The sequence below is a fragment of the Rhinolophus ferrumequinum genome, chromosome 10, assembly GCF_004115265.2.
Source record: "Rhinolophus ferrumequinum isolate MPI-CBG mRhiFer1 chromosome 10, mRhiFer1_v1.p, whole genome shotgun sequence".
Classification (NCBI taxonomy): Eukaryota; Metazoa; Chordata; class Mammalia; order Chiroptera; family Rhinolophidae; genus Rhinolophus; species Rhinolophus ferrumequinum.
The window spans coordinates 11,037,906-11,063,212 of record NC_046293.1 but is presented as its reverse complement, the minus strand read 5'-3'; the positions used below and the strand labels follow the sequence as shown (position 1 = coordinate 11,063,212).

General features: G+C 42.2%; 2 protein-coding genes across 7 annotated transcripts in view; both read left to right on the top strand.

The window, feature by feature from the left end:
- HMGXB4 (HMG-box containing 4) overlaps window positions 1-22,376 on the top strand; it is a 32,703-nt gene extending 10,327 nt beyond the window's left edge. For all 4 annotated transcript variants that reach the window (XM_033116249.1, XM_033116248.1, XM_033116246.1 and 1 more), the window contains 6 exons: window positions 10,654-10,735; window positions 11,712-11,776; window positions 12,782-12,887; window positions 13,862-14,028; window positions 18,430-18,552; window positions 19,037-22,376. In XM_033116249.1, coding sequence (XP_032972140.1) covers window positions 10,654-10,735; window positions 11,712-11,776; window positions 12,782-12,887; window positions 13,862-14,028; window positions 18,430-18,552; window positions 19,037-19,081 — 588 coding nt within the window. In that variant the 3' untranslated portion in view covers window positions 19,082-22,376. The remainder of the gene's footprint in view (window positions 1-10,653; window positions 10,736-11,711; window positions 11,777-12,781; window positions 12,888-13,861; window positions 14,029-18,429; window positions 18,553-19,036) is intronic.
- A 1,595-nt stretch (window positions 22,377-23,971) lies between these two features.
- The window catches only part of TOM1 (target of myb1 membrane trafficking protein), a 34,051-nt gene continuing 32,715 nt past the window's right edge, over window positions 23,972-25,307 (top strand). For 2 of the 3 annotated variants that reach the window (XM_033116252.1, XM_033116250.1), the window contains exon 1: window positions 23,972-24,244. In XM_033116252.1, the coding sequence (XP_032972143.1) occupies window positions 24,193-24,244 (52 nt within the window). In that variant the 5' untranslated portion in view covers window positions 23,972-24,192. The remainder of the gene's footprint in view (window positions 24,245-25,307) is intronic. The other variant, XM_033116253.1, reaches the window with a different exon arrangement.

Sequence of the window (25,307 nt, the reverse complement as noted above, 5' to 3'; positions counted from 1 at the left end):
TCAATGTGAGCGTAAAGAACTGGATAGTCAAATGCTAGGTCAGGTTTTATTCATTTGTTTGAAAATTGCTTCATGAAATAGTATATATTCGGTGTAAGATTCTATTTATCTTAAGAATTTCCATTCTAAAGATAAAATGTCATAAACGGCCTTACAGAGCTGAATGGGGGAGGGCAGGATGGTTGGAGAAGGCTTAAAGAAGAGAAAGGATTTCCGTGGAAGGGAATGCATGGGGGCAGAGAGATATTTAGGAAGTAGCACTGCAAAACAACTGAACTCTATGTGCCACGTTTCCCCAAAAATAAGACCTAACTGGAAAATAAGCCCTAGCATGATTCTTCTGGAGGACATCCCCTGAACATAAGCCCTAATATGTCTTTTCGAGCAAAACTTAATTCCATGTTTCCCCGAATATAAGACCTAACCAGACAATCAGCTTTAATGTATCTCTTGGAGCAAAAATTAATATAAGATCCGGTCTTATTTCATTTCTTTTTAAGATTTTATTGGGGAAGGGGAACAGGATTTCACTGTGGAACAGTGTGCACTTCCAGGCCTTTTTTCTTTAAGTCAAGTTGTTGTCCTTTCAGTCTTAGTTGTGGAGGGCGCAGCTCAGCTCCAGGTCCAGCCTCTGCTGCTAGTTGCAGGGGGCACAGCCCACCATCCCTTGCGGGAGTCGAACCGGCAACCCTGTGGTTGAGAGGACGAGCTCCAACCAACTGAGCCATCCGGGGGCTCAGCAGCAGCACAGCTCAAGGTGCTGTGTTCAATCCTAGCTGCAGGGGGCGGAGCCCACCATCCCCTACGGAAGTGGAGGAATCGAACCGGCAACCTTGTGGTTGAGATCCCACTGGCCCATGTGGGAATCGAACCGGCAGCCTTCAGCATTAGAAACACAGAGCTCCAACTGTCTGAGCCACCGGGCTGGCCCCGGTCTTATTTTACTATAAGACCGGGTCTATAATACAATATAGCATAATATTATATTATAATATAATATATAATGAATATAATATACTAATACCTGGTCTTATTTTACTATAAGACCGGGTCTTATATTAATTTTTGCTCCAAAAGACCCAGTAGAGCTGATTGTCTGGGTAGGTCTTATTTTCGGGGAAACGTAATCCTGCATTTCTCATTGCGTGATAAATCTTTCTACCTGCTTGCCTTGGGTACCTCAGACTCCTAAACCTGCATCTCCTCCTCCATCTCCTATATTCCTCATGTCCTACCAGTCAACCCATACACAACACTTTATTATGAAATTTTTGAAACAAAAAGAATTGAAAGAATTGTACAGTACATATGCCACTCACTGAAATTCTAGTTACTACTTTGCTCTTTGCTTTATCATACAACTATCCACCCATCAGTCCATCCTATCTTTGTTAATGTATTTGAAAGTTGTAGATATACATACTTCACTCCTAAATACTTGCATATCATTAACTTAAGCTCATTTGTTTTCCGAGCTTTTTTACATAAAATTTACATAAAATACACAAACGTTAAGATTTGATGAGTTATGATAAATGCACACACCTGTGGGACCAAGCCTCTGTCAAGATAGCTCCATTCCTACCATCCCACAGACCTCTCTCCTACCCCTTCCCAGCCTCAGAGACAACCACGGTTCTGATTGTTTTCGAACCATCCTTGTGGTTCACTTTTTTATGGGTCATGTTTACATTTCCCTCTTTCCTGCCCCCCTCTATTTCCACTCAAGTGTTAAGCCTGATAGTTTTCCTCCTTAACAGCTTTCACACCACTACCTTGGACCTCATCCCTCCCTGTACTCAATGTAATAAATGGCCTCCTTTCCATTTCTTCCCCCACGCACTTAATCTTACGCATTCGTACAAAAGTTCTCTGTTCTACATCTTCAGTGGGTCCTTCCTGCCTGTGCATTAGAGTGGAAGCTCCAGAAGGACCAGGATCAAGTTTGTCTTAGTCTTCACTCTACCCCTAGTGCTTCCTGACGGGTAGATAGTAAATACTTGTTGAGTCAATACATACTGAAGTCCAGACCCGTGGCCCAGCTTTCATAATTATCTGTGATTTAGCCCTAAACCTCCCTTTTCAAGTTTGTCTCATATTAGTCTGCTTCACATATACCGTGTGGGAGCTCAGCTTGTTTCCCATACATTCTCCTCTCCATTCCTTGGCTCATTCTTCTCAGTGCCTTCTTCCCCTTCTCGCATACATTGAAGCTGTGCCTTCCCTCCAAGACCTAACCAAGTGCCACCTTGTCTAAGACGTCTGACCCTCCAATCAGAATTAACTTATGTGCTCCCATGACACCTTGCTATCTCTCTCTTACTGCATTTTTTTTTTCCCTTATAGAAGTTACCTTTGTACAGGTTCCATTTCCCCTGTTAAAGACTGTAAGCTCCTTACAGGTGTTTTAGCTCCTTAAGGACTCTCTTAGTCACCTTAATAGTGCCTTCAACTCCTCAGTATCCGTGGGAGCAATTTGTGACATATGTCAAATGAATGACTATATGGATGAAAACATGTGAAAAAGCAGATTCTAGAAAGCAAACTGTAGAGAATTTAAATGCCAACATGAAGGACTTGGCATGGGCACTTGGGGGTTGTGGGCAGGGTTTAGATGTGCTCTAAATGATAATTTGAGAATAAATACAAAAGAACTGTACCAGCTGATTTAGACTAAGAGAGACTTGAGACAAACCACCCGGGGGTTATTATAGTCCAAGGTCAGTAATGAAAGCCTGATAGAGATAAAGCTGAAGAGATAGAGTCAAGAGATACTCTGAGAAAATCTGACAACTGGGCTTTGATCTTGCAAGCCAGAAACATAAATGAGTATAAGGATGTCCCTTAAGCTTTTGAACCTGGGTACCTGGGAAAATAAAATTACAGTCTCCTCAAGGATAGGGACTTATTTATAATTTCCCCATGTGGCTGGCAGTTGCTAGTGAAAAATGAATTAGAGTTTATGGCAAAAACCTTATTACGAATCAGTATTTGATCATGACGATCCAAACCTGAATTCGTCATATTCTGAATGTAGCCATTTATTTATCCAACAATCATTAATGGACATACACCGGGTTTTTCAAACCTGACCTGTGCATAAAAATTTCCTGTGGAGCTTTAAAAAAAATATCCTTTCCTAGGTTTTGTTTCCGTATGAAAAAGAACTACCTAAAAGGCCACCTAGGGGCTGAAAGGAACGTGTCAGGACTGGTGTTCCCTCAGCCTGCAGTGAGCAGACTGGAGAGCTAGCTGGTAGGGATGCTAAAGCCTTCGGCACGCCCTCCCTGCCTTACTTAGGTGCCGTGGCCAAGACTGTCTACAACTAGAGAAGCAAAAAGAATGGCTGGTTTGGGAGAAGAGCATAAGTTAGGTTTCGATTTTGAGGTATAAGCATCGAGAGATTCAACATCCCTAAGTGGTTAAGAGAGTGAGCAGATAGGTAACACTTCAAAGGTGCCTTACTTTGGGTTTTACTAAATCAATAAAAGCCCATCCACTCCCACTCAAAATGGTATCTCTGATGTCGCCACTTCCGAGGCATGCCCTTCAGTTACCTGTATGTTCCAGAATGTTCACATTCCTCTAAGCAAACCAAGGCTGGCCTGGTCCCTTGTACACTCGGGTGTTGCTCCAAAATTCTGAGCTGCAACTAGACTCATGGTGGTACTTAGTGCATAAATTCTGTCTCTGGTAAGCCTGAGGTTGAATAACACCAGCACTAAGTGGTAAACACTAGTAACTACTACCTGTTGAGCGCCTGCTGCATGCCAGGCTCTCCGAGGCACTTTACATATACGGCAGTCGTGACTGGTAGGTATTGTTAGCCCCCTAGGACAGAGGAAGAAACTAAAAAAACATGGAGACGGTTTTCATACAGGTTTCTTTAACTCCAAGCCTGTACTCTTTCTGCTCTACCACATGTCTTTCTAAAACTTTTATTGATGGCTACGCAGTGGCATAATACATCTTTGATGAGGCTAAAAGGAGGTTCTGGGTCAGAGGAAATCAACATAGTGTGCTGCTGTCTGAAATTAGCCCTATGAAGACATACAGATGTTTTTAAATTGAAGAGGCAGAGTGTAATGAAGTGGCCGAAAGCTGGGGCTGGAATTCAGCAGACTTGGATCCTCGTTCTAGTCCGCTACTTACTAGCTTTGTTCTCTCCAGGTTGCCTCCTCACTTCTCCGCCCATTTGTAAAATAGGATTATTTAGATTAAATTAGGTGAAACATGTAACGTTTAGCACAGGGCATGATTCAGTAAATAGCTGTTGTTACAATTACAGTTGCTTTCATTCTGAATTCTTCAGAAGCATAAGATACAGTTGAAAACATATTTTTAAAACTTTTTTTCAACCACTCACATTTCACATTTGACTAAGCAAAGGAAACTACACTTTAATGGTTTTGTTTTTGCTTTGCTTTTTAATAGAAAACCCACCTTTTAGGAAGCAAACTACAATTATCTCACTTTTTGCAAAAGTTAAGAACCAAAAAGAAAACAGGATCTCGTAAGGAGCCAAAGCGGATGTTGTAAAGCGAGTTTCTTACAGCTCATTGGAGCAGCTTCGTGGGTGCTGGGGAAAGGAGCGCATGCTGGAGACGTGTCACGTGACCTCGCTCGGAGCCTGTTCTGTGCAGGACCGCGAACTGGCTCTCAGCCTCCTTCACCTACAAGGGTGCTGTGAAGATCAGACGAGGTCATACAGATGAACGCGCGCTCTGGCCTTTTCACACACAATTCTGAGACTTTCTTACTCGTTCAGTACATATTTATTCTGCGCTTCCATCGCTCCAGGCACTTGCCAGGTAAAAATGAATAAGGTAGTATCTGCTCTCCAAGAGCTTTGGCTGTAGTAAGAAGTGGGCAAGTATTCAGCGGTGAGCCCCAGCAGAGCGATGCCAAGGAAGTACAAGCAGAGCATGGGAATGGCAGGCAAGGTTTCCTGGGGCGGCGGCATCAGAACTGAATCTTGAGGCCAAGTGGGAGAGCTGAGTAAGAATTAGTAAATTTCGATAATAGCTATATGTATATTTAAGCACTGCACTAAGTTTTTTGTCTGGTATATCAGTGGATTTTCACAAGAACCCAATGAGGTGTAGATATTATCTCCATTTCACGGAAATAAGCTTAAAGAAGTGAAACTATCTGCTTCAGGGCGTACCTGTTACAGTGGCAGAACAGGAACTTGAACCCAGGTTTTTCTGATTGCAGGATCCATGCTCTTTCCACCATACAGGAAGAGTGTTTATATTCAGTGGTGTATTACTAGAGAGAACAGAGGTATAAAGTAAAGTTTAGAAAGATTTCCATTCAGAATGATTAAAATGAAAGCTTTAGTGTGGAAACCTCACTTCTCTGGCACCCTCTTCATTAGCCAGATCAGATTTAGGGATCGCAGTCAAGTTCATTCAGAAGAGCGTCAGATGGTGTAATGGTTGAAAGTACAGGCTGCAAAGCCAGACTGACTGCGTTCAGAGGCTGGTGCCCCCACTCCCTAGATATATGACTGTGGGTCTCAGTTTTCTCATCTGTAAAATGACAGTAATGACGGACGCCACTTATCCTCGGAGGGTTGTTAGGGGGATTATGTGAATTTCTACAGGTAAAGCTTTTATAACGTGTCTCCTGCACAGTGTTAATATCCGTGAAATCGGGTTCCTGTCATCGGCAGAAGAAAGCCAAATTTCCTTTTTAAGATTCACAAGTAGTGTTTTGCCTTAACCCCCAGAAGTTTTATCCTTTAAAACAGGTGCTTAAACTCAGTCACGGATGGGCTTGAAGAGGGCTTTTCATCAGATTCTCAAAGAGCTCTATGACCCAAAAGATTAAGCAGGACTGCTTTTTATAAAGAGCAGTAAGAAGTTGCTCTTTGAAAGGTCTTGATATTTTGACAAATGTCATGAAACATTTAAAAGAATGTTCTGGCTCCAGTCTTACAACATTGTGAGTTACACTTAGTAAATGGACTTGTTGCAAGTCATTTCTACTAATAATCAAGTATCCAAGTTTTCAAAATATTAACATTTTATTCAATTAAAGGGGAGTGCGTGGTATTCCAGATGCAACCACTGTGATTCACTTGCAGTACTGTGTGTTTTCTTGCATGAGAGAATCTAGAGTAGAAATACTGGCCTTGCATTTAGAATCACGTGGAAATGTTTTGTAGGTATAGAGACCATCCATTACTTGTATATTTCAACTACTGATTTAGAAAAAATGAGCCCTGGAAAGGTTTTAACCCTTAAGTTTGAATTCTGAATTTTAGGTCCACAGACTCGAGTTGCATTTTACACACTGGTTAGGTTCGAAGGTCAGCACATAAGGTGAAAACTGTCAGTTTCCCTTGAAAATCCCTTAGGAAGGCTCCACAATGAAGGCCAGCAGATTCTGAGTCCAACCGAATGTCATCAGTCTAATGCAGCTAGATTTTTCTCTCTTCAGCACCAGAGCAAGTCATTGGCATATGTTTCCCCAGAACTATCGGGGGAAAGCAGATCTATGCTCTGTGTCGTACTCACTCCGTGGAATAGATCCCTGTGGAATCACCCAGAGTAATCGACCCAGAGCATAAGCGCACTGTCCCCCCCATAAGCACTCCCATCCCCCCCAATGACCAAATATAGAATTTAGGTAAACGTGTGTGTGCGTGCGTGTGTGTGTGGTGTCTCTGCATTGTATCTTGGGCCCAGTAAAGGGGGATGTCAAAGGAGGGAGCCTTAGTTAGACTACTTAGAGCATTTTGGGGCATAAAGCTGCTAGTAAATCAGTACAGGAGATACAGTGGTCATAACTCTGTAATATCTCTGAACGGGACTGGCTCCACCCAATGAACAGTACAAATGGGACCTTTGCTATTTAAATGAAATGTTTAAAGTAAAGGCCTTCTTTGTCTGATTTAGGTCATATGATTTCACTCAATGCTCCTTCACCAAAATTTTCTGTTTAAAAAAACTTACATTGGCTTTTTGGATGCCACAACTTATATTTTGAAAAATACAGAGGGGATAGAAAAGAACTCATCGTTGTTTTCTCTTGTAGCATAACAAATTATCACAAACTCAGCAGTATAAAACCACCTTTATTTGTTATCTCACAATTCTGGGCATCAGAAGTCCAGCGGGGCTCAGCTGGGCACTCTGCTCAGTCTCTCACCAGACTGACCGAGGTGTGAGCCACGTTTTCCAGGTTCTCATCGGAGCCTACAGGTCCTCTTCCAGGTTGGTGCCAGCTCATTCAGGTTGGTGGCAGTATTCAGTTTTCTGCCGCTGGAGAACTCATGGCAACTTGTTTTCTTCAAGGTCAAGGCCAGTCAGAGCGGGCCGGCTGTTGCATCTTGTCTCTTTTACGGGCTCGCTAATAAGGTCAGGTCCACGCGAGATAATCTCCTTTATGATTAACTCAGATTTAACTCACTGGGGACCTTCAGTCCACCTGCAAAATCCCCTTTGCCATGTAACGTAAAATAGTCATGATCATTGGAGTCCCAGCGTATTCATCAGTCCTGCCCACGCTCCAGGGGAGGAAATCAGACAGGGCATGTAAACCTGCGGGCGGAAATCTGGGGAGCCGTCTTGGAAGTCGGCCTGCCACAGTGATAATTGATAATATTACTGAGTGCCTACTGAAGTGCCCTGCCCCGTCTGATTAATTCGTAACTTTGAGTGAAATGATGTTTCCAAGTTTGACTCACAGGGAAACTAAAGCTCAGGGAAATGAAGTAATTTGTGTGACTAGCAAGGAGTGTGGTCGGGATGCTAGCCTAGACCTGCTGGCCTCCAAAGCCCAGGCTCCGTTTTGTCACACTCTCTCTTCCCCTCCTTTCCGATGCATTACCTTTTCTCCAACCCCACTGTTGTGGCTGTTGTCAGCTGTCCTCCATCCCAGGCACTGCTGCAGCAGCATCCTGAGTGGTCCTCCTACCTGTGCTCTCGCTCTTCTCCATTCTGTTCACCACCATCCTAAAGTGCAGCCTGGCTGTGTAACTTCCTACTTAAAAGACCTGAATCGCTTCTTTCGGGTGGAGTCCATACTCTTAATACAGGTGACACAGAGTCGCTCTGTGGGCTCTTCCTGCTCCTCCCCTCTGTTTAATGGAAGTACCACATGTTTCCTCTGCCTGGAACACTCCTGACTGCTCTTCATCAGGCTAATTGTACCAGCTTTTAGGTCTGGATTAAATGTCACTTCCCCCATGGGCTTTGTCTGACTCCCTCATTAAGTGAGGTGCTCCCACAGCATGTTCCTGTAGCATCCACGACTTTCCCTATCATATCATTACATTTCATACATTTATTACATTTACATTTCATTACATTTATAACTACATGTTTATGTGTCTTATCTATTAGACTATGGGTCTGAGTCTTGGCTATATTCCCAATGTCTGGCACATAGTGGTCCTCTAATAAATATTTATTAATAGATGAATGACGGAGTACTTTGATAGGTTACTTTTTTATGTTGCCTTTGAAATCTTTTCTTTTTACTCTCTGCTTTTCCTCCTTTGTCATTGAAATATTTTTAACATCACATATCAGAAGAACCATCCATCCACTTTATGTGTTTTACTCAGGATCAAATTGTATACGGTGAAGCTGGGAAAAGATGGTGGGCCTTTAAACTTTAAATTTCCACTATTTTGTGCTGCTTAACTACCTTGTATAAGATCTGGGCTTTGAGCTTATCCTCCTAACTATTCACTGTACCCAGTACAGGTCTTCAGTAAATAGTAGTTTATTTTCTACATAATTGAATAAAGTCCTTTATAAAAAGGAACCCTTTCTTCAGTATGTGTATTTGAACCATATATATTGGCCAAGAGTTGTGATTAATTTTGTAAAGTTAGTTTTAATTTTATGTTGCAACTATAGATAGCCTTGTGGAATAGGGAGCAGTAACCTTTTGCAGTATTACATCATGTTTAAGAAAACATTGTTAAAACTCCTTGCGACCAGATGAGCTGTGAGCTCTCTACAGTTGAGAAAGATTTGGCATTGTATAGACTTCCACGAATTATTCTTTCATCGTGTACTCTTGTAAATGTCAGGCCTATGGATATGCTGTTTTAAAAGATTAGTTTAAAATTGTTGAAGCTAAATTTGTAACAAACATGCCACAATTTTTATATCCAAAGACTTGCCCTCTCATGCCAAGCGTTTACTGTGGAAGGTGTTACAGAAATGTTTCCATTCCTCAAAATGGCTTCAGAATTCCTTTTAGAATTAAAGTCAGCCAACACTCAAGGTTTTTTATTGTCATGAGTCCCGGCCAGTCTTTGGCTTTTGAGGGCAGTGACAGCAGCATTAAATACTAAGTCAGGTAGCAAAGCATGTGACCAGGCTTAGTTTAAAACGAGATGCAATTCTCAGGTCATGAGACAGGACTGTGTTGTTTGTTGGTTTGTTTTTAGTCATAAAATCGGACTCTTAAGGCAAACAAAACTTCCCAGTAATTTTTAAAGCCTCAAACGTTCATATCATTTTAATAACTGCAAGTCCAGAAAGGACCATCTTAGGAGGAGATGGAGGACAATCGTCATATTTTGATGCTTATAGATGAAATTTTAAAGGAAAGCCATACTGAAAACATCTCAGTTTATTAAATAAAGATTATAAAGGGATAATTCTTTTCTTTTTAAATAGTAGCATTTTTTTGTAAAGAAGCAACATGTTTTCTTTCTTTGGCACATAATGTATAGCCTGGAAGTCAAGCTACCTCTGTGGTAGTCCTTCTGGTGTTAAAACTGGCTTAGCTGTGGGACCCAGGCAACTCACTGTTTTCTGAGTTTCCTTTTTCTCATCCTCAAAATGAGAGGTATGGACAGATGCTATCTAATGTGTCTTTACAGGTAGGAAAACTTTTTTCCCTCAGTTTATGGACAGTTGTAAAATGGATAATACATCGATAACATAATCTTTTGTTTTAAATATCCCTCACTGAACTGGTTATTTCTCAAAGATCACACTTTGCTCTTGGAGTTGTCCTAATACAATGAAGACTAAACATGCTTCAGGTAGTACAAAGCAGTTTGTTTAAGTAAAAGTGGTTCATCTTACATTGACTACAAAAGAATTGTCTTTGTTATTTACTTACCTTTCACCTTGGACCACAAAAATGTGAACAATAAAATAATGATAAACGACCAGTGACTAAAAGCAGGATCAGGGAAATTATGAGATTAGAAATCAAAACCAGAACAAAAAGAACATGGGTTTGCTCTTGGCTTTCAAAGTTTAAAGAGAAATTACGTGGTGGTTATTTCCTGAAGATGAGAAAATCCCAGAAGAGGTAAAGAATTTTCTTAGCACTTAATTCTGAAAGTATATGTAACATGGGATTATACATAGGAAGAATGAAGGGCTTTACAAGTAATTATCACGCAGCTGCGACAATCTGAAATATCTAAAAATTAGTTAGCATGTGTTTTTTGGGTTTTTTTTACCTTCTAAGAGTAAAACTGATAGTCATCTCTGAGTGATAAGTAACATGGATTAAAAATTAATTTTCCTATTTAGGAAAGCTCGTCAGTAGTTTAGAACTCTTTCCTTGATAAAGAAGTATCTTTTCCATTTTGTGACCATAGATTCAGGCTTACTCAAATTGTGTTCTAATTAAATCTCACTCTGTTCCATTTTTCTGTGGCACTAGCCAAAAAAGAAGAACATGTCGGCCTACCAGGTGTTCTGTAAAGAGTATCGTGTAACCATTGTGGCTGACCATCCAGGTATAGGTAAGAATATTTCTGAGCTTGCGTTTTTCACTTTCCGTTTGTATCTTTGAAGCGGTGCCGTTAATTCAGTCAGTCAGCAGACAGCCTCTTCCCACAGTGTTAAAAGAACACAAATCTCATTTTTTCCCCTCAGTTCTGTACTTTAGATTTTGTCTGGGTTCACTGCAACCATAAAAGAGATAAGCTTTTTATTTCTCTCTCTTAAATTGATAAAATAGGAAACCGTAAAATTAAATGTTACGAAGCACAGTACGTAAGCATGCAGTTGTTTATTTCCAAGATTCTACAGTTGCCCTTTTCCTTAAACTGCCCTTGGGTGTGGAGCCGTAGTGAGATGACTTATATCGTTGATATTTGTCTCTATATTAGAAGTTAGTGAGGTGAGAATAACACTACACTACAGACCTTGAACAGGGTACTTAACCTCTATAAATCTCACTTGTCTAAGGTGTAAAAAGGCTTCCTGAACTTCTCATCAAGGTTGTTGTGAGGCATACGTCAAGTACCATAAAAGATGTGAATGCACTTTATAAAGACTGACCTTGCTCTACAAATGGAAGAGCAGCGTTCACATCTGGGGGGTTGCTTCTGAGCTGCTCTAGGGAAATTTTTCTTTGGTTCTGAGCTCTCAGCAATTCAGTAAAATTCTAACATCTTTTATAAATTCTACATATTTTCTTCAACCTAAATTGAAAAGCCCTGCATCGTGCGATCAAATTAAATTAAAAGACACTAGAAAGAATAAACCCCTGGAGAGTAGATGTGTGGGGATTTGAACCTGTCTCATGACCACCAAAACAGCCCCTTCCCTATAGAAAAGAATTGGGAAAACTGATGGGGTTTGGTTTGGTTTTCTGAAAGAATCTTGTGCTGTTGAAATCTCATTTTCAAAACCTTTTTCCAATTTTTGCTCTCATCAATCTTCTGTTTTGTTCATAACCTTTTACTTTATTGGGTTTTTTACTCTTTTTGCCAGATTTTGGGGAACTTAGTAAAAAACTGGCAGAGGTGTGGAAGCAGTTGCCAGAAAAGGACAAACTGGTAAGTACACTTTCTTACAAGCATGAGTTTGAATCGCTTTATGCCTTCCAAAATGTGCGATTCTCCTGTAGACCTCTCAGCCAAATAGTGCTGAAAACAGTGAAAATATGACAAATCAATGGGAAATGGTTTAGTAGAAGCGGACATTTTAACACTGGTTGGTATACGTTTATTCTAGATGAGGATTTAGCTGCAGGGACACTGTCTTTTCTAACCTCTTCTAATTTTTTGCAACAACCTTACATTTGAGCCAAAAGATGACCTAACTTGGGCAGTGATTAAAGTGTCAAAAAACAAACTCTAAAGTCCCATTACACGAACACCTACTACTCACCTGTGATCTGAGAACTGAGGAAAGTCATCCACTTAATAGTCACCGCAAATAATAAAAACATGGGACTATGTTTACTAGGTAACCAGGTTCCTGGTCCGGTCATCATCCTCGCCAGCCACTACCAAATAATGTCCCCTACTGTCAAGAAGCTGGTAGGACAGTGATAAATGGTCATGTCTCAATTGTTCATAGTGGTTTTCCAGTTAGATGATATCGAGGTGGTCTTCAAATTAGAATTATCATCTTGCTTTAAGGTGCAGTTCATCTAGGTGAAACAACTAAAATATTTTTCACCCAGGTGGATTATCTTTAGTTGCGGTTTTTGTGTCAGTGTTACCCTGCTATTGCTATTAGACGAAACATTTAAACCTCATGGACATCATACTGAGCCAGATGTTTACTCCATGACTTTACATTTGGACTTTAGAGTGATCGAAAGATCAGGCTGAAATCCGACCATTAGCACTGAGGGATGTTTGTAGGCCTCTTCCAAGCTATGCCTGTAATTACTGCCTGTAGCCTGTTCCGTGGCCTTCAGCTTAAAAGTGAGCATTAACCCTCTGTCTGCTCTGCCCTCCACTCTTCTCTTTCTTGTTTCATTCCATGACTGCTTTCCCTTTTAGTTTTTGGTCCTTTTTAATTTATTTTGTTTTGCCCTGATCTGACTGCAGATTTGGAAGCAAAAAGCTCAGTATCTGCAACACAAACAGAACAAAGCAGAAGCTACGACTGTGAAAAGAAAAGCCTCCAGCTCAGAGGGTTCCCTGAAAGTAAAAGGTAGTTACCACATCCCTCTCCTGCTGTGAATTCTTTTCTGTAGAGCACTGTAAACTTTCTTCCTTACTGAGAGATTGGGAGAGCAGCCTATGTTAGAAGCCGATGTTGATACCCAGGTATTACTGAAACCGGGGCCAACCGAGTCCGGGAGCTTGTGCAGCCTGCGCCGCTCAGCCAATAGACCGACACAGGAGCTGGGTCATAGAATAAGCGTTTATTCCCAGAGCACCGGGGGTCTGAGAGGGCAGTGGGTTAACACCTCCAAAACCTGCCTTCACATTCTCAGACCGGCTAGGGGTGTTGAAGGGCAGATGTGGGCGTTCCTCCAGAAGCTACTTGAGGGTTCTGGGGGTCTACATGGAGGCTTCCCTCTGGCAATGTGGTTTTCTGGTGGAGTCAGCATCCCAGGAACAATGATGGGAATAGCCTGATAGACCACTGAGATTGTGATCAATAAGCCTAAGGCTATTGTTAATCATACGTTTCAGGGTAATTTTCTAAAATGGAACTGGGTGGGAACAGGGGACATTCCGAGCTCAAGTGGCAAGGGGATGATCTGTCCTTAAGCTATAGATCAAGAAAAGGTGAGACTGGGGAAGTTGCAAGGCTTCTATTACGGGGGTTCCAACCGGGCCCTGCTTCATTACTGAACATTAGAGGTTGCAAAAAATAATTTTAAAAATGTAAATCAGCAAACATTTTCTGTAAAGGGCCAGAGAGTGAATATTTTAGGTCTTGCATGCCATGTGCATTTTCTGTCATATGTTCTTTGTTTTTTCTATAACCATTTAAAAATGTAAGATTATTCTTACCTCACAGGCCATACAAAAATAGGTCATAGCCAGACGTGGCCCACAGTCCATAGTTTTGCTAATGCCTGGTGGAGCTCATGACAAGGGAAAATCAGGAGGGACATTTTGTGGTGTTCAAGGCCATAACAAAGCTTGATCTCTTTATTTCATCTCTGTTCTCAGCTTCCTCTGCAGTGTTGTCACCCCAAAAGAAATCCCCGCCCACCACCATGCTGTTACCAGCCTCACCGGCCAAAGCCCCCGAGACAGAGCCCATCGATGTGGCTGCTCATCTGCAGCTGTTGGGAGAGTCCCTGAGCCTCATCGGACACCGCCTGCAGGAAACGGAGGTGAGCACTGCTGTCAGCGCATGGCGCCAGTCCTGCCATCCTCTGCGTCCATTCGCTCATTCCATATACACGCATTGAGCAAGTGCTTTATGCTAGATTATGGCAGGTGTTCAGGAGACAGTGATAGAGAAGACATCTGGTGATAGAAACATCTAGAGATTTGGAGTCAAAGTTTACACTAATACCATCCTACTGAAACAAGAGCACAAAAGAAGTCAGAATACCCTACAACTTTTTTTGCAGTTTTATGGAGATACAATTGACATATAACCCTGTAACTTATTTTTATTTTTTAAAAATGCAATGGGAAGACTGAGTACAAATTCCATGCAAGTTTTGATCACTTATACTTCTAAGACAGTTTGAATTTTTCTGTGCATTTCCAGCAAGGTTGTGAATAGACAAATTAGATTGTATATAGGATTGAGAGTTCCCTCTACTTTTTTGAAAATAGGTAGCAAATAGGGAAATTGCGGTTCTCAAGCTCCTCATTCCTCTGTCCTGTACTTGAATTGTACAGTGCAGCATGCACTAGGGAGATCTTTTAAGCTTCAATTTCAAAATCATTTAAACCTGCAAAGCTGTCATGTTCCATTTCTAGTACCATATTCAGTTTCTATCATATTGCCCCTTTGGCTAACCTCACTACTGATTCTAACTCAGTAGTATAGTATTTTAGTTTTCTACTGGGTTCTAACAGGGAACGTCAGCAAAGAAAGCGGTCTAAGCTGCCAGCGCCATTTTTAACCTGAAAAATCAGTGTAGGAATATAAAATTATTCACTTGCTTCTATGTGGAAGTTGAATTATTATTCAACGAATAAAATGCCAAAGGCCAGTAGGGATAAAGCTGTATCTGAGTTCTTTGGCTATTTTCAAAAATTTAGCAGGTATCAAAACAGCTATTTGAATGGACATAGATATTTCCAGAATAAAATATCCTAGAATCCTTATTTATTTTTCACATTTAGATATTCTTATGTTTCCGAAAAAGTTAGAATTAAACATAATTTGTTTTATGCACCATCCATATTCCAGGTTTTTCCTCGTTTCCATTTAGTTTGGCTAATGTTTGTTGAGTACCAAGGAATTATTCCAAAAATTTGGGGGAGTAGAAAATCTGAATAGCTTCCTGATTATTTCTATCATTAGGAAGCTTACAGTATAATTGGAAAGAGAGAATAGATATATAATTAGCAAATTAAAAGAAGCCAGTTTCTGTGAGCGGTTGTTCCGAGTTACATATATATATATGGTGACCAGAAAAGGGAAAGAATTTTGCAGAATCTCTAGTTCACTTTTTTTCATATAACAGTCTTATTGAGATATAATTCACATACCATAAAGTTCATGTTTTCGAAATGTACAATTGAGTGAGTTTTAGTGTATTCACAGACTCGTGGCCGCATTACTAATTGCAGAACATCTTCATTCCCCCAAAGAAACCCAGGCCCATTAGCAGTCATTTCCATTTCCCCCTCTACTTCACTTTTTCCCACACTTTAGTTGTTTGCATATATCCTCACAATTTTGCAATTTTCATGTATCACTTAGCTAATATTTACATTTTTACTTAAATAAACCTGTCCATGCTTTCACAGTGATATCCTTGATATCATAAGTATGATATTCTGTTATTTTTCTAATATGGAAATCATATAAATGGATGTATAGCAAATTCATTAATGTTCACCTATGTGCCACCTGAAATTACCTACTGCACTTTAAGGAACATTGATTTTCTACAGTTTGCCCATTTAAAGATTAAGTGACGATTACTAGTTTACACGACAATTTTTGTAGCAGAGCCCAGCTTGCCTCACGTCTACCCCTGTCCTCATCCTGATGTTATGCGCTCACTGAGGCAGTCAGAGTAATGTTAGAGAACAGAGAGAGTGAGAGGGCGTTGGGAGAGGCTCTCTGAGTGGGAGATAGTATTCCCACTGGACCTGAAAGGATAGAGAAGCAGGAATGTGTCTCGTGGAGATGTTGAAGAGAGACATTCCAAACCAAGAAAGCCATGTACTTCTCTCTTTCCCAGCCTCGAGGTCTTCTGCAGAGATGGGTGAACGAAGCCTCCATAAGACCCGCACTCACACTTGAACCAGATCATTTACCTCTTTGATATGTTGGGGTTCTGCATAAGTTTATTTGAAAAAGGGTTTTACTGCTAAAATGATGAAAAACCGGAATATCCAATACCTAAGGTAGAGGAATGTTGACTATTAAGGCTCCAGCCCGAATTACAGAGGGTCTTCATGGGCATTCTAAGGGTCTATACTTTGCTGTCTGGAAACTGCTGCGAGTTTTTGAGTAGAGGGTAATGTGATCAGAGCTCTCATTAGGTTTTCTCTGAGAATAGCTTCTATTTAGATTATGAGTGAAAAGAGACGAGAATTGAAGAGAAGTTATAATAAGTCTAGTCTAGATATCACAAAAGATTTGAATTAATCCAACAAATGTTTTCCGAGAGCTTACTATATGCAGAACACCAGCAGTTATTGGGAAGATATAAAAAGAAACAGAACATGGTTCCTGCCCTCAAGTTGCTTATAATCCATTAGGAGAGTCAGACATAAAATATTAGCTATTATTAGACATAAAATATTAACAATAGGGTAAAAGTAATGGAATAATATTACTGATAGCTAACTTGAGTTGAATGCTTACTCAGCCAGCTTTGTTTCAGAGTGTTTTATATGCGTTTTTTCATTTAATGCACATGGTACCTTTGAGGGGCAGAATTTGTATTTCTCCTGTTTTGCAAAAGAAACAGACTTAGAGAGGTTAAGCAACTAACTCTGGAGTTCAGCCCCTAAGTGCTGAAACAGACTTGAATTTGGTGGCTCGAGGTCCATGCTCTTAAACCCTTGCTGTACTGCCACCCCTGGAATGGGGAGCTCCTGCTGTACATTGCATGGGAGGATGAAGGGAGGGAAGAATCAGTGACAGCAAGGCCTTGAGACTGGGCAGTTGTATGAATGGTGGTGACTTAGACAAAGGGATGCTGGGAGGAGGGGTAGGGTATTTCACATCACAGCACACAGACCTAGCAGGCAGCCAGAAATGCAGTTTTGGCAATGCGGATGTTGGTAACAATACTTACTGAGGCTTGTGAGCATTTGCCATGTACCAAGCGCCATCCCCACGACTTTATTATCTCACTTATACCCTGTGCTACAGATGCTGTTAGCACAGCATAGTAAGCTCTGGTGCAGAAACAGTGTGTGGCACAGCCACGTCCTGGCCCCAGCCTTCCTGACCCAGAGCTCAGTCTGTGAAGGACACTGCTCTGTGGCCTGCCTGGGTGACACAGCCTCACAGTACTTCTAATTGAAGCAGATTATCAAGAGCTGAGCAGCGGTGTTTGCAGCAAGCAGTCTTATTTCTTATCACTCTGAATCACAGAGAGGTAGACAATATGAATTGTACAAGATGTTAAAATTTGAAATGAATCAAGTTTACTTCTTTTTGAGCATGAACAACTCAACCCAGAAAAATGATACCAGCTATGAAAAGCTGCAAAATGAAGAATGTGCAAGTTTGTATTTTTAATGTTAATGTGTAGGGCTATAGAATTCTCTTAGTTCTCCTGTTTGAGCTGTTTGTGGCGTTCATCAGAAACATAATTTTTGCATACGTGATCTCCACAAACCTTTCCAGCAGTTCTCCAGCGTAGGTAAGGCATTTTTTACTATTCCTAAGTGTAAGCTTTTTTTTTTTTTTTTTAACTATTCATAAGTGACTAACCCAAGGTTGCATAGAGGGTAAGAGGGGTAAAGGACGTAGAAAAGAAACCTGGGGATGCATCGTAAAAGTTTTCGCTTTTCCCCCCACTTCTTCTGCATTCTCCCCACCCCCTCCAGTTCAAGCCGTTGATTCTCAGTCTAGTTGTGTAGGACACAGCTCCCGGGCCCAGGCTGGTGTTATGGGCCTTGCACTCCCCACACACCCCCCCCGCCATGTCGTCAGTCGCCTGTCATCGGAGCTGCCGACTGCTCACGATAGCTGCCACTGCTCACGATAGCTGCCGGCTAGCCGCTCATGGAGGCACAAGGTGGCCCATGGCAGCACACAGCAGCCCACGACAGCTCACACCAACCTCCAGGGAGAGCCGTTGTTCACAATCTTAGTTGTGGAGGGTGCAGCTCACTGGCCCATCTGGAAATCGAACCGGCAGCCTTCGCAGCACAGCGCTCCAACCACCTGAGCCACCGGGAAGGCCCAAAAGTTTTCTTTTTAAACAATTAGAGTTGTCAAGGCGGATACTTCCATTTCTGCTGCCAGTTTCATAGAACTGCCTAAGACCTAAGAAGCATGTGAGGAAACGAGCCCCAACATGGAGGGAGTGTTGGGGGTGTGATTTGCCTTACCACCTCTCCTTTAATGCTCTCCCTTTCAGGGTATGGTGGCTGTGTCGGGCAGTCTGTCAGTGCTTCTGGACTCCATTATCTGTGCGCTTGGCCCCTTGGCGTGTCTGACCACACAACTACCTGAGTTGAATGGCTGTCCCAAACAGGTCCTGGTGAGTTTTTCTTGGATTTTGTGGGCCAGACCCCTTAGGAGCCAGAGAAGTGCTGCCTTAATGAGCTCTATCAGGCCTCCTGGCATATAGCACTCCCTTCATATGTCGGCCCAGGCACATGACACTGTATTGTTGAATGCATGCCATGCTTTCAGTGAAACTAGAAAACATGCCATTTCCTAAAACAGTCCTTTGGAGAGAGGCGTTCTAGCCCTTGAGATACTGCAACTCCTGTGTTTCCTGTTTGCTCTTCTACACACCAAGAAAGTGCAGGAGTCTTCTGGCTGTTTTTTACAGGGATTAATGGGAGAAGTCAGCAGAAAAGTTCCTAGCATAACAGACAACAGGGTGCTATCTTCATTCTCCCATTTTCTCTAACTCTGGTTTTTTTCTCTCATCTCTGTCCCCTGAGCAAAGAAATATGTGTCAGGGAACTAAGGTATAGTACGCCTCAACTGAACCTTTTCCCTGTTTTGTTTTGCAGTCAAACACGCTAGACAACATTGCTTACATCATGCCTGGACTGTGACAGCAGAGAATCCTGGGACAGAAACCTTATCTTCCCCCATTGCTGGTTTGTGTATATATGACTGTTCCAGATCCCTTCACTGGCGTCTGGGTGTAGGTTTTAAATTTTTATATACATACATATATATATACATATATATATAATGTACAATATATACATAGGACTGTAACTACTTTGCTTTTAATAATTTTATGAAATGGCAAAGGTTTAGCCAAGAGGAAACCTTGGCATGAATGTGGGCTTGGAATTCTTTTTTCTCCTGTGGTGGATAAATCTGCCTTAAAAATCAATGTAACTTGGGGACTGGGGGCTTGTTCTGGGTGCCAAGTGCATCTCTTTATAGACAGCTAAAATGTGATTTTTTTTCCAAACTCGGTTGTACCTCCAGACCCATCACTGACCATTTGCCTTACCTGTCTTATAGTCTGAAATGTAATAGGAAAGATTATGGGAAGATGCCAGTTGACTGAAGTGCAAACCTTTCAACTTGAAGTGACCCAGGTGGGAGGTGATAAAACCGTTCCCATCTTAGAATTATTGTGATGGCTTAGGTGAACTTAGTACAGGGTTCATGCCAATTCCTGCTATACAGGTGTCCATGTCTCAAAAATTATTGTAATCATTGGTACCATTGGCAGCCTCAGCAGGGGCCGAGGAGTTTTGTGAGCCCTGGCAACATAAAACACCTTGGAGACGGCAAAGCTGTCAGTGCCACCAGTTGAACTGCATATATTGTGAGTTGACCCAGAATCTTTGGTCTGCAGAACGAAGAGCTGGTATCTTCCATTGGCAGCATTCGCTTAGCCGCCAAGTCTTCACAGGTCCCGCTGCTAGTTGCTTGGTGGCTGTGGATGATGAACTTCGCCCGGCGGGATTCTTGGGTCCATCTCATTGGCTCCCCTGGGGGGCAGATACACCGTGTTCTACATACCACACATGAGTGAATTGCAAAAAATAGTACTCGATTCTCACGTAGGTTTATTTATGCGCGTGTGTGAATGTGTGTTTTAATTATGTGTATTTAACTCTTTAAAATCTTAGATTTTAATTTATCCTGTAAATTTCTGTACATATAATTTAATAACAAAAGCCTCCACCAGCAACAGCATGTGGAAGATACAGACTTGTTAATTTCTTCCCCCCTTCCTTCCTCTGGCCTCCTCTGAAAACTCCCATCTGCATTTTAAGGTATCATGCCTCAACAAGGTATCATTATGTAAGGATTCTAATTCCTTATAATTCAATAATGTCAAGAAAGTAAAATAAAATGGAATGTTTCCCTTCCCAGCTGCCCGTATTTCCAAAGAACCAGACTTTTGCTTCCTAGTCCCAAAGAAGACAGTTGAGCGCTTCAGGGTTGTTTTTAAATGTGGTGTGAGATTCCCTGCCAACACCCAGCTCTGAGGTAACTGTGCTTCCTTCCTGGGGCCTGGATGGAGCTCCACAGCATCGAGGTGGATCATTGCGGACAGGGCAGCTACGCTGCATCTTACTTAACTCCTTCCCTTCTCCCGACCGGTGGGGTCACCGGGCTGTTTCCTAAAGGTATTCTTGCTGCTAAATGCCTTTCTCAGCTCAGAGCAGTTCTGAGTTTTAATGGGGGAAACAGAAGGAAACAAGAATGTCTGGGAACCAAAATCAAGAAAAACAGAAATCTTGTTTTGATTTCGTGTGTTAGAACTTGTACCACGCCTCATCTGTACCCCTGGAAGTTTCCTGTTTGACACAGGGTGTGAAGGAGGGGCCTTGGAGACATGGATTAATACGGAAAGAAGGCCAGTCCTACCATTGTCATTTGAACACATTAATGAAATCCTGATGAGGACCTGTTTTTTGTTTGTTTTCCTTTAAAATCCAATCCTATTGTATTTGTATTTAAAATTTGTACACATTTGTATAATAATCTGTATCTTGTGGTATTTGGTACTATTAGAGGAAAAACTTTGGATTCAGACCTTGCAGTTTTTATATCATTGTTTTATTTTGTTTTTTAAATAAATTCTAGCGGTTTGATCCAAACTCCATTACAGTTGTATAAAGAAATAAAATTTTGTACTTATATTATTAAAAATCACATTTTTAATATTTGTAGTCCAGTCTCAGCTATCTTTTCCCTGCTGCCAACCAAAGTTGCTCCAAAATTGTAAAACCTGTTTTCCACACTATATCCTACCATAATTATCTTAAAAAGAAAAAACCCATCTAGAATAGAGGTCAAGTTTCTGATCTTAGCCATTTTCCTAACATACACCTTCCTCTGTTTCTATTAATATTAACTCTGACGTTGTGGAATCTCTCATGTTCTCTCTTTCGCAGATTGCAAGCCCAGTGACTCTGATAAAGTGTAGTTCTGTTCACTGGCAAATAAAATAGTATGTACATTACAGTGTTCGCCTAGCTCAAGAAAATATTCATCTGTAAGGTTCACATCTGAATCATGTACTTAATGTGATATATTTCACACAGTTTCAGCACTGTCCTAACTTGGTGGTATTGGATAAGTCACGTAATCTTTATAGGTGTCCTAAGTCACATCTGTAAAAGAGTGTTCATGTCACTTCCTTGTCTCCAAGCCAGCAGCCAGCCAACCTGACATGAATGTTTAGAACTATTGTGAACATTTAATATATGGAAATTTGACCTTTTTCAAGGTAAAAATTTCAATGCAAACAAGGTGTTACTAGTCATAAAGTGAAATATTATGATTGAAAGGCTAACGTACAGAGAGGCAGCAAGAAAGACATCACCATATTGCTGAATACTATTATAGAGAATGACTTGCATATTTTCTCTCACTTAATCCTCCCAAAAGCCTTTTGAGTATTATCCCCCTTTACAAATAAAGATGCAGAAAAGTACTTTCCCTAAGGTTATACAGCTAGTAGTAGACGGTAGCGCCAGAATAAGCACACTGTTCAAACTGACCCCAAAGCCTAGGCTCTCTTCTACCCAAAGCCACTTATGTAATCCATCAGAATCCTCCGTTATCTACAGTACTGAGTGATTGTAGGAAAACTATCTGAGACTGTTTCTTTGTTCAAATGCCCTTTTGTCCTAGGTGGATTTTACGATAGAGGCCTCACTTTCTTGTCATACTATTGTCTTTAAACTTTATTGGCAAAGTATCTTGATTTTTGTCTAGTAGCACTTACTGGATATGATAGATGACATTGCATTTAAGCAATATGTCAGTCTTAAGGGACGTAAGCATTTTTCCCTTTGAAGGTAAAAGGAAGGCATTTGATATTCATAAAACACTTAAAAGGTAAAATTAAAATGGATTTTTTACTAAATGACTGTTCCTTGCAAAAAATTTTTAAACATACTTTTAATCAGTTTTGTACTAAATATTTTCCATTTATATTCCTATCGTTTGTGTTGACAAAATCCACACACTTCCATTTCTAACTGAATAGATACACAGTATTCTGTTTGCATGGAGTTAAGATGATTTTACTCCGCTTGGGGGGTATGTGGGTTGTTTCTGCTTTTTTACTATGAAGGATAAAACTTACAGTGGTTTTATTCTTGGCAGTAAAGCCAAGATCTTTTGCCCATAATCACTTTAAACCAGAGTGATGCAGGAAAGCAGGAACTTCTGGTAAATCACCACCCAAAATAATGGAAGAAGCCAAAGGAAGTTCATGCTAAATATACGCCATACAACCAAGCAATATTCTTAAAGGAAGAAAAATATGTATGTTACCTGACATGACGTTCATCTTAAAGGTACGTGCCCCCCTCCCATAGTCCAAATACCATTATTGAAAGGTAGATGATTTAAATTTTCTTGTTAGTCATTGTGCTAGACAATAGTGGTGAGGAAAGGAGACATAGTATCCCAGCCCTCATGGAGCATCTAGACTAGTGGGGGGGAGGGCATTTATTAAAAGGATGGGCATTATTAAAACACTTCAAAGCACAGGAGTACGTGACTCCCATAAAGTTTTTATATTGTGCATTAAAGATGTCAGCCCTCAAACAGGTTGACATCTGTTAAACACGTTAACACACAGAAGTGATTAAGTTCTAATTTAGGTTTTCCATCCTAAATTTGTGCACAATTTAATAGGCTTTCAAATTTAAGAATCACAAACATCGTGGTCAGTAAATACTAAAGCCACTAACTACCAAAGCAGTGGTTATTGTATCTTCTGGTGTGCGTGTCAGAAGAAAAAAAACAACCAATAGGTCAGATCTAATGTGCAGGCAACATCTGAAACATGGCAGGACAGGAAGGTTTAAGGAGATACTAGAATCACAAAGCTGGGGAAGGCCTTTGGAATCTTAATTCTTGAGGTCCACAGCTGTACTTCGGCGACCCCAGAAACTCCCTGAAGTTAAATTGTGTCTCTGCCTTTTCTCTTCAGAAAGGCTCATGGCTTCAAATTCTCAAAGGAGCCTGTGACCTAAAAAAATCAGAGTCCTCGATCTAATTCCAGCATCCAGAGAAAAATGGAAACTCACTGCTTGAATCACACAGTAAATGGCAGAGACGTGCCCTGCTCGTGGCTACATCTGTGTGCTTTCTACCACCCTGGGCTCTAGCCCGTCCCAAGTTGGAATTCATTGAGTTGTCTCTCTGTCAAAGGATCTCAAACCCCTGGACCTCGACCTCAGATAGGAAGAGTTCTACCAAGGCAAGGAGACAACCGGCCAAAGAGGCGTCAACCCCAGCGGAAGGTGAGGTCCCAAGAGCTAAAACACGTAAGAGTGAGAACTGTAGTCTGGGCTTGCTCTGCAACCTTCCCCAAGTCATTTCTCTGGTCTGGGACCCGGTTTTCCCGGTGTGTTAAGAGATCACTAGGCCACGCCCCTAAACCTTAGAAAACGTCGAGGGCGTGGCTTAAAGGTCCAAGCTCTTTACCGCGCTACGCTGTGCGTGACGTCCGCCGACACCGAGTAAGCCGCAGTGAGGTCACCGCCCTCCTTCTCAGTGATCCCGACCCTCCTTCTCAGGGGCGGGGCCTGTGGCCACGCTCCAGACTCCCTCCGCCCTGCCCCCACCGGCGCCACCTCGCGGACCATCCGGCGCGTCACGTGACGGGTCGAAGGCGCTGGCGGTTGCTGTCAGCTGATTCCACGGGTTGGTGGCAGCGGCAGCCGCAACGATGGACTTTCTCCTGGGGAACCCATTCAGCTCTCCGGTGGGACAGCGCATCGGTGAGTCCCTGGAGTCTCGGCCAACCCCGACGCAGGGCTTCGCGCCCGGCCTCGGTCCCCGCGGGGCTCACCCACGTCCCCAGTCACACACCGGAGGGAGGCAGGGAAGGGGAACGCGCCTGGCGCGTCTCTCCGAGACTTGGCCCCGCCCAGTCTCCCGCCCATCTTGATTGACAAAAGCCTTGGTCCATTAGGGAGCCTCGGATTGTGATGGATACCTGTCACAGCCAATAGACAAAGAGAGAGGGCGGGTCCGCCCGCGGCTCAGCCAATGCGCGGCTGCTGGGGTCGCGAATACAGGGAGAAAGTTTAGACGGTTAAAGGGACTGCCAGCTTTCGCAGTCCTTGGGGTGTTCCATTTTTTACCTCTGCGCGTTCCCAGCTGGGGTCGCGCAGCCTGGGCTCTTGCCGTCTCCTTCCTGAGTTGCCAGGCTTTCCGGATACGGATACCTGAGAAGGGCTAGAAGTTCATTCTCCCAGGATCAGAGCTGGGCGTCTGGGCAGCTCTTCTCTGGCAGTCCTCAGCCACCAGCGTCAGCTCTCCCGCATAGAGTTGCCGGCGCTCCGAGCTGCAGTGATCTTAGAAACCACCTGATGGGGCCTCCTTTATTTCTCAGTAGCTCGGACAGCCCAGCACTCTGGCCAGAGACACAGGCTTACTCAGAGCCCAGGTCTCCTGACTCTCTTACCCCCTGTTGACGGGACACGTACTAGTTCAGTGACGCTGCCTCTCTGTGCCGATGTTTCCTTCCCTGTAATTAGCGGATAATAAAGGTCCCTACCTCCGTGGGGTTGTTGTGAAGATTAAACTCATTAATAAATGTAAAGTACTTAGAACAGTGCCTGCCAATGTTCTATAAAAGACAGTGGTAATATTTATTGTCAGTGTTACTGAGATGCCACCAAGGGAGGCTCGGGAGTCCCTGCAAACGGCGAGGTCGTAGCTCTCATAGGTACTCAGTCCTGCCTGCACCACGGGAGGACCCACGGGCCCTCCCAAACAGCTCACACTTCTCCAGGGAGTCTGGCTTTGTCTCCGTCTTTCATGAGGAAACCGCAGGCA